General features: G+C 40.0%; 1 protein-coding gene across 1 annotated transcript in view; it reads right to left on the reverse strand.

Annotated features, from left to right (window-relative positions):
• ADAMTS3 (ADAM metallopeptidase with thrombospondin type 1 motif 3) overlaps positions 1–12,536 on the reverse strand; it is a 270,429-nt gene that overhangs the window by 4,928 nt on the left and 252,965 nt on the right. Inside the window, 4 exon segments of the mRNA XM_047799019.1 lie at positions 1,843–1,960; positions 3,571–3,778; positions 9,034–9,166; positions 11,595–11,760. Coding sequence (XP_047654975.1) covers positions 1,843–1,960; positions 3,571–3,778; positions 9,034–9,166; positions 11,595–11,760 — 625 coding nt within the window.

A 12,536-nucleotide genomic window follows, 5' to 3' on the forward strand; every position in this document is an offset into this window, starting at 1 on the left:
GGCAGAGAGAAAAGGAAGGAAGGGGGTAAGAAGGGATGTTGGAGAGAAACAGAAAAGAAAGAGGACCAGATGGGGAGAGAAGAGGAGAGGCAAACAGCAGGAGCAGCAGATAGAGAGGTAGAGAGAGGAGGGGAGAGAGAGGGAGACAGAGGGAGAGAGGGAGACGGAGTTAGAGAGGGAGAGCTAGAAGAGAGAGTGAGGAGGGAAAAGCATAGTGACAGACACAGGAAGTGAACAACACACAGGAAGTGACGCAGGCAGAGAGAAAGGGCGGAACCGGCAGAGGAAACTGGGAGAGTGAAGTGGAGATTCAAAATGAGATAGCGAGGGAGGGGGTGGGAGGGATCAGGAGCTTGGGGTTATCGGATACAACTTGGAATGGATTTACAATGAGATCCTGCTGAGTAGCATTGAGAACTATGTCTAGACACTTATATTGCAACAGAACAAAGGGTGGAAAAAAAAATGTATACATGTAAGTGTAACCTGGCCCCCATGCTGCACAGCCGAAAAATAAATAAATAAATAAATAAAAATGAGATAGCGAGGACAGACAGGTGCAAAGAGAGACAGGAAGGAGGAAGGTGGAGACAGAGAGAGAGAAACTCAAACTGTTCAACAAGTGTGATTTGTTTTATAGCAGAAAATTGAATAACACAGGTGTCCCTGCCTTAGGAAGATTCCACTTATGATTTCTGGACTTTATCATAGTGTGAGGGCCATATGCACTCAGTGGAAAGCGTATTTCGAACAGTGGATCTTTTCTGGGCTACTGATAGGTGGAATGATCCTCCCTCCCTTGTGACGTTGGGCAGGGCTGCAGCCATAGCCACAGTCATGAGGCAAACCACTTACAACCATCTGTGTGCCCAGACAACTGTTCTGCAACCAGTATAGTATTCTATAAGTTATATGAGATATTCAACACAATTAAAAACAGGCTTTGTGTTACATGCTTTTGCCCAACTGTAGGCTAACGTGTTTTGAGCATGTTTAAGGTGAGCAAGGCTATACTGTGATGTTTAGTAGGTTAGGTGGATTAAATGCACTTTTAACTGATAGTGTTTTCTTTGTTTTTTCTTTTCTTTTTTGGCCATTTCCCTGTGGCAGGCACAAGGAAGTCCCTGGGCCAGGGATTGAACCCATACCACAGCAGTGACGACACCAGATCCTTAACCCACTGAACCACCAGGGAACTCCTGACTGATAGTATTTTCAACTTAGGATGAGCTTATCTGGATGTAACTTCATTGTACATCAAGGAAGTTCTGTACTTTAAAATAAAGAACAGAGAGTCTGCTTTTGCATTATAGCAAGAGTAAGTGAGGCAAATTTCAGCATATGTGCAAGGTATCTATTTCGAAAGCACAAAGTCTGTGGAAATGGATGGGTAGATAGTGGAAATGGCTTTGTTAATGACATTTATCATCCCCAGTCTAAACTGAATGATTTTGGTAAAATATTATAAAACTTGTATGTTTATGCTTTTGATGATGATGTGAAGTTATATGGAAAATCAGAGAAAATAACTCCTACTGGAAACACAAATTGATAGATGCTACATACACATGCCCTGGCTCTCATCCTAGCATTACTGCCTCCTAGGAGCCACAGAAGCTGCAGTGGTTATGACAATTCATTGAGGGGGAGGAGGGGAGGCACACTGCTGCAAGCACCCCACCTTAAAGAACTGTATTAGGCTAAGACTTCAAGGGTGCTTTCCTTTGATTACTTGTCAATAAGCAAACGGAGATTCCAGATCTTGTCCTGCAAGGAAATTCTGCTTTCTGAGGCTCAAAACTCTACGATCAGAACAGTAAAATTAATCAGTGTCAGACCTACCATTACAGGGAGGCAGCTGACAAGCTCGGACCGACTCGGGCTTTTCACCGTCGCAGTGGTCGCCCGCCCTGCAGAGGACCTGCCTCACCTCGGTCCCTTCACCGCAGGTTACTGAACACTGAAGAAACAAAGGCTGTGATTACAGGCATTTCTACCCCAGGGCTGTCTGTCTCCCTTTCCCCATGTGCACACAGGAGCATACATGCAAGCACACACAGCTCAGGAGTTCATTCTCTCTGACATGGTGTGACAGTGACTTTGGAGAAAGAGAATCCTAGGTTATCCCTGGCTCCATCCTTTACCAGCCTGGGAGCACCGCTTTTATTCTGAAAGCATCATTGTTGTAGGACTAAATGAAGGCAAAGGACACCACGTATGTAAAGCAGTTATGCTTGGTGCACAGTATGCATCCGAAGCCACTGTTCTTTGCAACACCTGCTGCAGTTCCTAAAAGCAGTAGTGGAGCCACTTCAAGGGAGTCAGTCGTGGACTGAGCTTCCCATTGTCCCACCTTCATCACAGACAGCAAATTTACTGACATCTGTGTTGCTAATTAAACCTCTTTAAAACCCTTACTCTAGTCCCATAAATTTATTTCTTTGAGGAAGGGGCTAACTGCTCTAAACGAAGCCCAGAAATGGCCATGCTATTGATGTAGGCAGGTGCTGCAGGGGAGGGATGCCTTCCCAGAACTCTGAGGAGACTGAGACAGGGATTATCCTTATGGTCCCTGGAAGGTAAATTTTACTGGCCCATTCCTTCCCCGTCTGCTCTCTCCTTCCTCCTTTGTTCTCCATTTGCTTCTTGCTGCTCTTTCCTACTCTCCACTCTTGTATGACCCTGTGATTCCTCATGTGGTGTCGTCAGAAATACCAAAGACCTGTGCTTACCACAGGCAACGAGATACCAATTCAGCCAGTCACCACACAGACAGCATTTGCACCAGTGCTGACTGGGTGCCGGGGAAGCAAAGCACAAAGTTTTTGAGAAATGCGCGGACCAGGGGTGAGCACAGGCTCAGACACAGGAGCTCCACGACGCTGCTGGGAGGCCTCTGCCATTTGCATGTGTGGACTGACAGCAGGAAAGCAATCCTTAGAAGGTACGATTTGAGACCATGAAGCTGAGCCTTGGTGGATGCCAGGGGAGGGGCAAGCCAGCTCAGAAGAAGGAGGCTCGAACTGGCATGGTCTTTGGAACAATGAGAGGTTTACTCAAACCAAAACAAAGAGTTGGAATAAAGACTGAATAACAAGAGCTACCATGGGATTTATAGTGGTGATCATTTTGCAATATATACACATAGCAAATCATTAAGTTGTACACCTGAAACTAAGATGATATATCAATTATACCTCAATAAAAAGGAAAAAGAAAAAAAAAAAAGGCAGAGTTAGGTGGTGCCAAAGAGGGCAGGGCCCTGCGTTCAGGGCCAGGGGTTTGGAAGTATCCAGTGGTGTAGGCCACAGAAGGTCAGTCACCTTTTAGGGGCTTCCCTATCACAAAACCCCCAAACATGGTTTGCTCCCGTCAGCTGATTTTACCTGCGTATGCACTGTTTTAAAACATAGATTTTTCCTAACACCTCCAGGTAGTTAGTGATTCCACAAGATGTGACAGTTTCTCAGGTCACACAAAGCCTACCAGATACTGCAGCCAAATTAAAATAAGCTTCACGTGCTTACTCACATACACACAGACGCAGGCACACAGAATTTGCACACCCACCTCGTTCCACGGCCCTGTCTTCCACTGGGCGGGGCAGGGCACCCTGTTACAAGGCCGGCGGCTCTCAGGACGCTCGCCCAGGCAGTACTTGCTGTGCACGGAGCGGTTGGTGCCATCGAGGAGCGGCTGGAGGCAGCGTACGGTGCGGAGCTGATATCCCGAACTGCCGCAGGTTTTGGTGCAATGCTCCCACTCTTCCGCGGCCCAGCTGCAGGGGTGTGGGTTAAGATTGAACATGGTAATGGGGTTGGAGGGGGCATGGTGTGGCCCTTCCTGCTCCGCAAGCTTAGCCCTTTCTGCTCTCTGAGCGACATGCCCCCCAGGGGGCGCACTGCTGTTCCTAGGGCAGTTTCAAAAAGATGGGTGCAACAAACCAAGTCTTAGAACTTCCTAACAATAATAGGCCTGGCGCTTCTATTTTTCAGGTTTTGGTATTTTTCTGCCTCCCAGTGACTCTGAGACTTTCTCTTCTGAAGGATTAGCTACAGAAGGTTCCTGAAACTCATCTTAAAGCTGTCCAGTTAGATGCAGGCATGATGGCAGTTTCAAAAACAGCACCAACTCATTCTCAGCCATCTTTCCCCTGTGGTGTTAAACACCTAAAAGGGAATCAAAAAGGGCCTGAAAAAAGATAAAGTCCTGTGCATCTGGGCTTCCATGAATGCACCCAAAAGAAGTATTTCCAAGGAGGTATTTTTGAAAAGATTTCCCCAATTTTAGTGTCAATGTCAAGGCCCCAGCACTCTGTAAATTTGCTATGCATACAGTATTACAGAAAGCTCTCCATTACATATGTCCCAAAGGGCTGTCGCCATTGATTCCTTCCAGTTAATCAATCTGTCAGTATTTAATAGAGGCATATTATTGTCCTTTCCAAAGTTACTTTCCCTTCATAGCATTTTTTTTTTTATTTCTGTATATATGGGGCATCAAAATATAAACAGGGTAAGACCTTTGGCGGTCTTTTTACTCTTCAGAGTTTAAGACTGCCAGAGCTTATCAACTGGCAGTAGAATGGGTTGTGGCCACTAAGAAATTTGACTCAGTTTTGAAGGCGTCCATGGTGACTCTTGTTTGAAGACAGGTATTACTTGAGAAGTCTACATTTCATAGTCATAGATACTTTTGGTTTTCTTTATTCCCTAGTGAAAGTCCCAGACGACAATAAAAATAAATCAATGAAATGGCATAAAGGCAAAAATGTTGGCAAGGAAGTTATCACAAGATCATTTTTGAACCTCAAAAGCAGTTGGACATATAGCAACGAACTCAGCACACCCAAGAAGGATAGAGTCAAATAACAGTATAAGCTGAGAAGCAAAGGGGCCTGACTGCAAGAACTTTGGGAATGTAGAAATGATTACCGGCCTGGAGGGAAAGTGTGGCTGTGGACGTGGAGATAAAGGCAAGACTGAAAGCAGGGGCACTGATGGGAAGTCTGTTTAGAAAGAGCCAGACCTCCTGGTCCTTAACCCTGGTCCTTAACCCGCCTGGTCTAACCCAGAAGAAGACTTGATCGTTATCCACTGTACAAGTTGACTTTTAACTGGTAGATAACAGACATAGTCAAGAGAGAAAAAGCCCATAGAGAAAATAGAGGGCTATGTTAAAATCCACAAGTGGAAAGGTGAGATGACCCAAAGGCTTGCACCTCCTAGGCAGGAGATTGACTCTGCTCTATGGAATATGATCATTTCTTTAGAAAATCCCTAAATATACAAATAATTGAGTATCTTTCAATGAAATAGTCCTACCAATTCACCCTACAATGAAGCCCATAAACAAACAAGTCTTGATAATAAGGAAGCTTCCAGCCAGAGATTTTTGTTTTGTTTTGTTTTGTTTTAAGTTCACACCTGTGGCATATGGAAGTTCCCAGGCTAGGGGTCAAATCAGAGCTGCAGCTACCGGCCTACACCACAGCACTGCAATGCAGGATCCAAGCCACATCTGGACCTACACCACAGCTCAAAACAATGCCAGATCCTTAACCCACTGAGTGAGGCTGGGATGGAACCCACATCCTCATGGATACTAGTTGGGTTTGCTACCACTGAGCCACAGTGGGAACTCCCCCAATCAGCCTTTTAATGCTGTATTCTTTTTCTCCCAGTTTTACTGATAAATAACTGATGTGCAATGCTGTGTAAGTTTAAAGTGTACAGCATGACGGTTTGATTTACATGCATTGTGAAATGATTACCACACAGGTTTACTTAAACCCATCATCTCAGATAGATACAATAAAAGGAAAAGAAAAAAAATCTCCTTGTGATGAGAATTCTCAGGATTTACTCTCTTAACTTTCCTATGTATCATATAGCAGTTTAATGCTGCATTCTCTATACATGTGAACAGCCAATGATCACCAGACACAGAAAATCTCTGAAACAAATGTTGAAAGAAGGAAAAAAAAAAAGAAACAGGAGAAATAAGGCACAAAAAATAAATAATTTTAAGAGCCTAAAAAAGATTAAAAAATGCATTACATTTGTGGAATAAGAATCAAATATCTTTAAAAAGGCACATTTGATGAACAAAACAGCACTTGGATATGAAAGCTCTCTTGGATATTGATAACATAGTAGCAAAAATGGAGAAATTCAGCAAAAGGAATAATAAATACCAGAAGAGAAAAGAAAATTAGATCTGTCCAGGAAACCTAACTACAAATTTTCCAGGAAGAAAAAATACTGAAAATCGAAGGGGAAATTTTTTGAAGAAAAAAATAGATGAAAATCTCCAAGAGGTGAAAGATACTAGTTTTGCATTTTAAAAAGTCTAAAAGTATGCAGCACAATAGATGAGAAAAAAAGAACAAAGTCAATTTTTCACTATGAAATTTCAGCACACTAGGAACAAAATGATCCCACAAACATTGAAAGACCGAAAAAATAGGTCACACAGAAAGAATTGAGAATTAAAATGACAAATGACTTTTCAACAGCAACATTGGAGTCTAGAAAGTAATAGAGCAATAATTTAAAAATTCTGAGGAAAATATGTTATAGTTTTGAATTGTACACATACATGTGTGTCCAAATGATTGAGAGTGAGAGCAGATGAAAGAACTCTTATGTGTCTTTGTCTTTTAGGGCTGCACCCATGGCATATGGAGGTTGCCGGGCTAGGGGTCAAATTGGGGCTGCAGCTGCCAGCCTACACCACAACCACAGCAATGTGGGATCTGAGCCACATCTGTGACCTACATCACAGCTCACAGCAACGTCGGATCCTTAACCCACTGAGCGAAGCCAGGGATCAAAACCTGGGTCCTCATGGATACTAATCAGATTTGATTCCACTGAGCCACCATGGGAGCTCCTTACATGTCCTTATACTTTAACTTAAGTACTTTTCTTGGGCTATAGGAATTTAATTCTTACATTAAAAAAAAAAGCTACTTTGTATAGAGTTTTTTCATGAAGCTATGGAGAGATATGACCCACCAGAAGAAGTGAACACATCAAACGATAAGAAGAGGAATGCAGAAAGCTGGAGCTCCAATACAAAACAGAAGAGGTAAGAAACCTTAGGGGAGTCGTAAAAAGAAGTCCCAGGACAGAAGCTGCATAGGAGCTCAGGCAAGAACTGGAATGAAGAGAACTCTCTGAGAGATGCCTCTAAAAAAGACATAGGTAATGGGCTACTTCAGTGCTTAGAATTTAGAAGAAACTGATATTCATGGAAGAGAGTCTGGGGATGAAAAGTAGTAGAAAATAATACATGAAAATCAAGACAGTTATTAACTCTAGAAGAAACAAAGCTTTACAAAAGAGAAACATAATTAGAGCATACTAAGCACTCAGCTGTCAAGAGAGACACATTTTGTTAAAAATAATATAAGCTCCGAATGTTAATCTGAGTAAAGAAGGTTATATCAATGTTGGGAGGACTGGAAAGAGGAGGAGTGCAGGCTATGGGTGTGCACTTGGGGAAGGGCTGTAAAGAATGCTAAATCTTCACTTTCCACAGTGGAGCTTCAATTACATGTCTAAAACCTCACCTCAAGTCTCCCCAGAAAAATTCAAGCAGTAGGAGCAAAAATATTTTGCTTCCCAAGATGGAAGCAAGTAGTTATTGACTATCAAAAGAAGAAGAATAACAAAGAAAACATCAACAAACTGAAAAGACAGCCTATGGAATGTGAGAAAACATTTGCAACTATGCAACTGACAACAAACAAGGGGTTAATATCCAAAATAACAGCTCATTTAACTCAATGTCAGAAAACAAACAACTCAATAAAAAAATGGGCAGAAGACCTAAATAGATATCTCTCCAAAGAAAACATACAGGTGGCCAATAGGTACATGAAAAGATGTTCAACATTGCTAATCATTAGAGAAACGTAAATCAAAACCACAATCTCACACTTGTCAGAATGGCCATCATCCAAAATCCTACAAATAATAAATGCTGGAAAGGATGTGTAGAAAAGGGGAACCCCCTTACACTATTGGTGGGAATGTAAATTGCTACAGCAACTATGGAAAACAGCATGAAGGTTCCTTAAAAAACTAAAAATACAGCTACCATATGATCAAGCAATTCCACTCCTAGACACGTATATGGAAAAGATGAACACTAGTTCAAAAAGATACATGCACCCCAATGTTCATGGCAGCACTACTTACAATAGCTAAGATATGATGAAAACAACCAAGTGCCCATCAGCAGATATTGGTTTAAGAAGATGTAGGGTGCGCATGTGTGCACATCTCCCCCCCCCCCACTGAAATATATTTCAACTATAAAACAGAGTAAAATATTGCCCTCTGCTGCAACATGGATGGACCTAGAGAATATCATACTAAATAAAGTAAGCCAGCTAGAGAAAGCCAAATGCCTTATGATGTCACTTATATGTGGAATCTAACAAAGTAATACAAATGAATCTATATACAAAACAGACTCGCAGACAAAGAAAACATACTTATGGTTACCAAAGAGGAAAGGGAGGGAAGGAAGGATAAATTAAGAGTATGGGATTAACAGATACAAACAACTACACATAAAATAGCTAAGCAACAAGAATTTACTGTATAGCACAAAGAACTATGTTCAATATCTTGTAATAACCTATAATGTACAATAATCTGGAATATATATATATATATATACCCAAATACAATGCAATTATCTAATATATAGACTATATTCATTTATATATATATATATAAACTGAGTCACTTTGCTGTATACCTGAAACTAGCACAATATTGTTAGTCAACTATACTTCAATAAATAAAAATAAACAAGTGGTTGTTACTGAGAAACAGAGATATGGTTAAAAAAAAAAGGACCACATCTTTATATAATTCCTATGAAATGATGTGATCATTGTAACCAGATACATGTGTTAGCTTTGACTAAAAATTAAATTAAAACTAAAAAGAGCTAAAGACATTTAAATCCTTTTTGTTTTGTCCTTGGGATATGATACTTAAAATAAATGCTTACAGTGGATGTGTGCACTCTTGAATATTGCACATTCTTCTAATAGGTTTCGGCTTTTTGTTGGCCTCACAGAAGCTGCGATGAACCATTTTATTATCACTTTTCCTACGGCATCCATATTTAGTGTACTGGAAACCTGGGAAGGGAAATAGATTTCTTTGGCTTTAGTCACTTATTCATTTTTTCATATATTTGTTCATTCACATATTCATTCATTCATTCATCAAGTGTTTATTAACAATAAGCCAGGCTCTGTTCTAGGTGCTGAAATTCCAGAAGCAAACTAAATAAACAAAAATCCCTTATCTTCAGGGCTTACATTTAATAACTATTACAACGTATCAAATAGCAACTGCATACTTGTTAATGAATGAGGCCCCGATATACACAGCCTAGTATGAGAGATAGATATGAAAACTATGGTGACAATACCCAGTGACACAGGCTTCTATGGAGCTGTGCAAATAATTTACTGTAGAGGGCACCAAAGGAACACACAGGGGAAGAGCTGGAGGAGGGGAGGAGAATGCCTACATGATGGGCACTTCCCTGAGCAGAATTGGGACATTCAAATAGCACTGGGTAAAGAGAAGGAAGCAGAATAATGCTCCAAGCAAAGGAAATAACATGTAGAAAACTGCATGGCTGGAGTACCGTCTGTGAAGGAGGTAGGAGATGGGAAAACATCCGATCTTAAAAGACTTGGGTGCCAGACAAGTGGACCTTATCCAGAGGTCACAGGAAATTATTGAAGGTCTCCGCAAGCACTAACTTAGATGTTTAAAATACACGTATTATATAAATTTTAATTTTGAAAAAGTCCAAACCTACAAAAAAGTTGTAAGGAAAGCACAATGAACATGTATATGCCTTGCATATAGATGAGCTTGTGTTACTGTGTCACCATGTTTGATATATATTTATATATACCTACTATATACACTGTGTATAACATGTTGCTGAACCATTTGAGAGTAGGTTGCTGACATTCTGATCCCTTACTTCCAAATACCTCAGCATAGAGCTCTTCTCTTACATAACCACAATACCATCTTAAAATCAGGACACTTAACACAAATACAATGCAATTATCTAATATATAGACTATATTCAAAATTTATAAATCATCCTTATAATGTTCTTTAAAGCAATTTTTTTTCCAACCAAGAATCACGTGTTGCATTTTGTTGTCATGGAACTAATCAGGAATAGTTTCCGAGCCTCTCTTTGTTTCTTTAATATTTTTGAGAGGTATAAACCAGTTGTTTGTAAAATGTCCCACAATTTGGGTTTAACTGTCTCCTAAGGATTAGATTAAGTTTTTCACTTTGGGCCAGAATATTACATAAATCATATTGAGTCTTTAGGGTTACACATTAGGAGACTGAAGGATCTGAATCAGGGAAATGATGTAATTCTACTCATTCATTCATTCATTTATTCATCCACGTAGAAAGATTACTCTGGAAATAAAGGAGGAGAAGAAAATCAAGTTTAGTTGATAGTTAAGAGACTTTTGCAATACTCCTCCTTTCTAAAGTTGTGAAGGAAGCCTGGTGAGGGATGAACAGCTCTGGGAGATCTTAAAAACATGTATCTGATAACTCTCGGGACCAAGAATATGTCGAGGAGGTGGCCGAAGGGAGGAGCTAAAATTAAATATCTTGTGGTAGACAAAGTGTCATTTAAAATAATTAACTCAAAACACCGTACGCTCCTTCTGGAGGAAAAAAAAACTTCAGAAATACATCCTTGAATTTAAAATTATAAAATATTTACCGAGGCATTCTCTCTATGAAAAATTTCTTGTTTCAGTTACTCAGTATCATTATGGTAGGAATTCTGTCTAGGCCAGCTCCACTAGGGAGCATTTGTTGTTCTGAACTAGAGGAATAGATGGCAGAAGAAACTGAGAAACTCTGAGAAGAGCTTAATGGACCTACTCTAGAGAGAGCAGAAAGGCAGTAGAATGCAGTGAGAGCATGTGCGTAAAAGCCAGATGACCAAGCTGGGTTGGTACCTTATGGCCAGGCAAATCACTCACCTTCCCTGTGCTTCAGCTTCCTTGTCAGTACGACAGAGATAATAATAGTGCAGACCTCACGGAGCTACTATGAGCATCCATCATCAACACATGAAATATTTAAAACTGTATCTGCCACATAGTGTCACTCAGAACTCTTTTATTATTAACACTGATAGAGAAGAGATGCAGAGGTACAGAAAGTATGAGGGAGAAGAAGAAAGGCTGGAACCAGGGGACAATGAATTTGGGACAGTTGGGAAGAGTAAAGTAACGAAAGGTACCACTGCCTGGATAGGAGACAAAAGACTCCAAGGGGAGAGGGTAAGGGGATTTTAAGAAGATCTGCCACTACTATGAGTGGATTCTCATCCTTAGTAGATCCTGAGATTTCAGTAAAAATGCTTTGTATTTATGTCTTGATTATGTTTTGTGTTTCTCTGATTGTGGCCTCAATTTGAGACAATCCTTAAAGCAGAAAGAAAAGGATTGGCTTTTATATGAGTTACATTTTAGTACAATAAATGTGTTCAATTGTTACCTCCACCACAGGGCTTGGAGCACTGAGACCAGCTCTTCAACGCCCACTCAAAAGTATCTAGTTCTTCCTGGATGACATTGTTGTTGTTGATTGTAGGCGCAGAGTCTTCGTGGACAATGTACTTATATGTCAGGCTAGAGCGGGTATCGTTCTCCTGAGGTATAATCTAACACGCACATGAAACAGATATGTAAATCACCTAAGAGAGTTTCAAAGTTAAATGAAAAATTACAAATATTTCAGAATATGTGTCTTCTTAAAACTGGAAGACTTTCAAGCAGTTTCTGAATAGAATGTTTTTCTTTCTATAACCAAAATACAGGTATGTCCCTTCGAAGAAAAAAACGCAAATATATAAAATATCTTGACATTAAAAAGTAAAAACAATTCATGCACAAAGAACAACTGTATTACAGAAATAATAACCTTACGATGAGTCATTATAGATTTCCTCAAGTTACATATCTTCTTAGTGTCTTTAAAATGATTATTTAAACTCTTTTGTTATGATGATAAATAATGTTCCATCCAGAAAGTACAGACATCACGAAAAAAGATAAATAAAAGTCATCCATTAATTCTACTAAACCAGAGAAAACTAAAGTCAGTTTTGTTATTTTGGGATATATCCTCAAGATAGTTGCATATTATCTGTGTGTGTGTGTGTGTGTGTGTGCAAATACATACTTTTCTGGTCTTGCTTATTTCACTTATTGTGTCACATGAATTTCCCCAAGATACTAAATATTCTTTGAGAACACTTTAAAATGTCAGTATAATGTTTAATCCTAGATAATGCGCAGTATTTAATCAAATAAATGAATATCTATATTTTGATTAAAATTTATCCCTACTTCTGTGATGTTTTCTGATTTTCCTTAGGGTGCTAAAGAGTACAAACACTTTTTATAGTTCTTACAGTACCCTAGAGAATGGCCTTTC

The sequence above is a fragment of the Phacochoerus africanus genome, chromosome 10 (genome assembly GCF_016906955.1).
Source record: "Phacochoerus africanus isolate WHEZ1 chromosome 10, ROS_Pafr_v1, whole genome shotgun sequence".
Taxonomy (NCBI): Eukaryota; Metazoa; Chordata; class Mammalia; order Artiodactyla; family Suidae; genus Phacochoerus; species Phacochoerus africanus.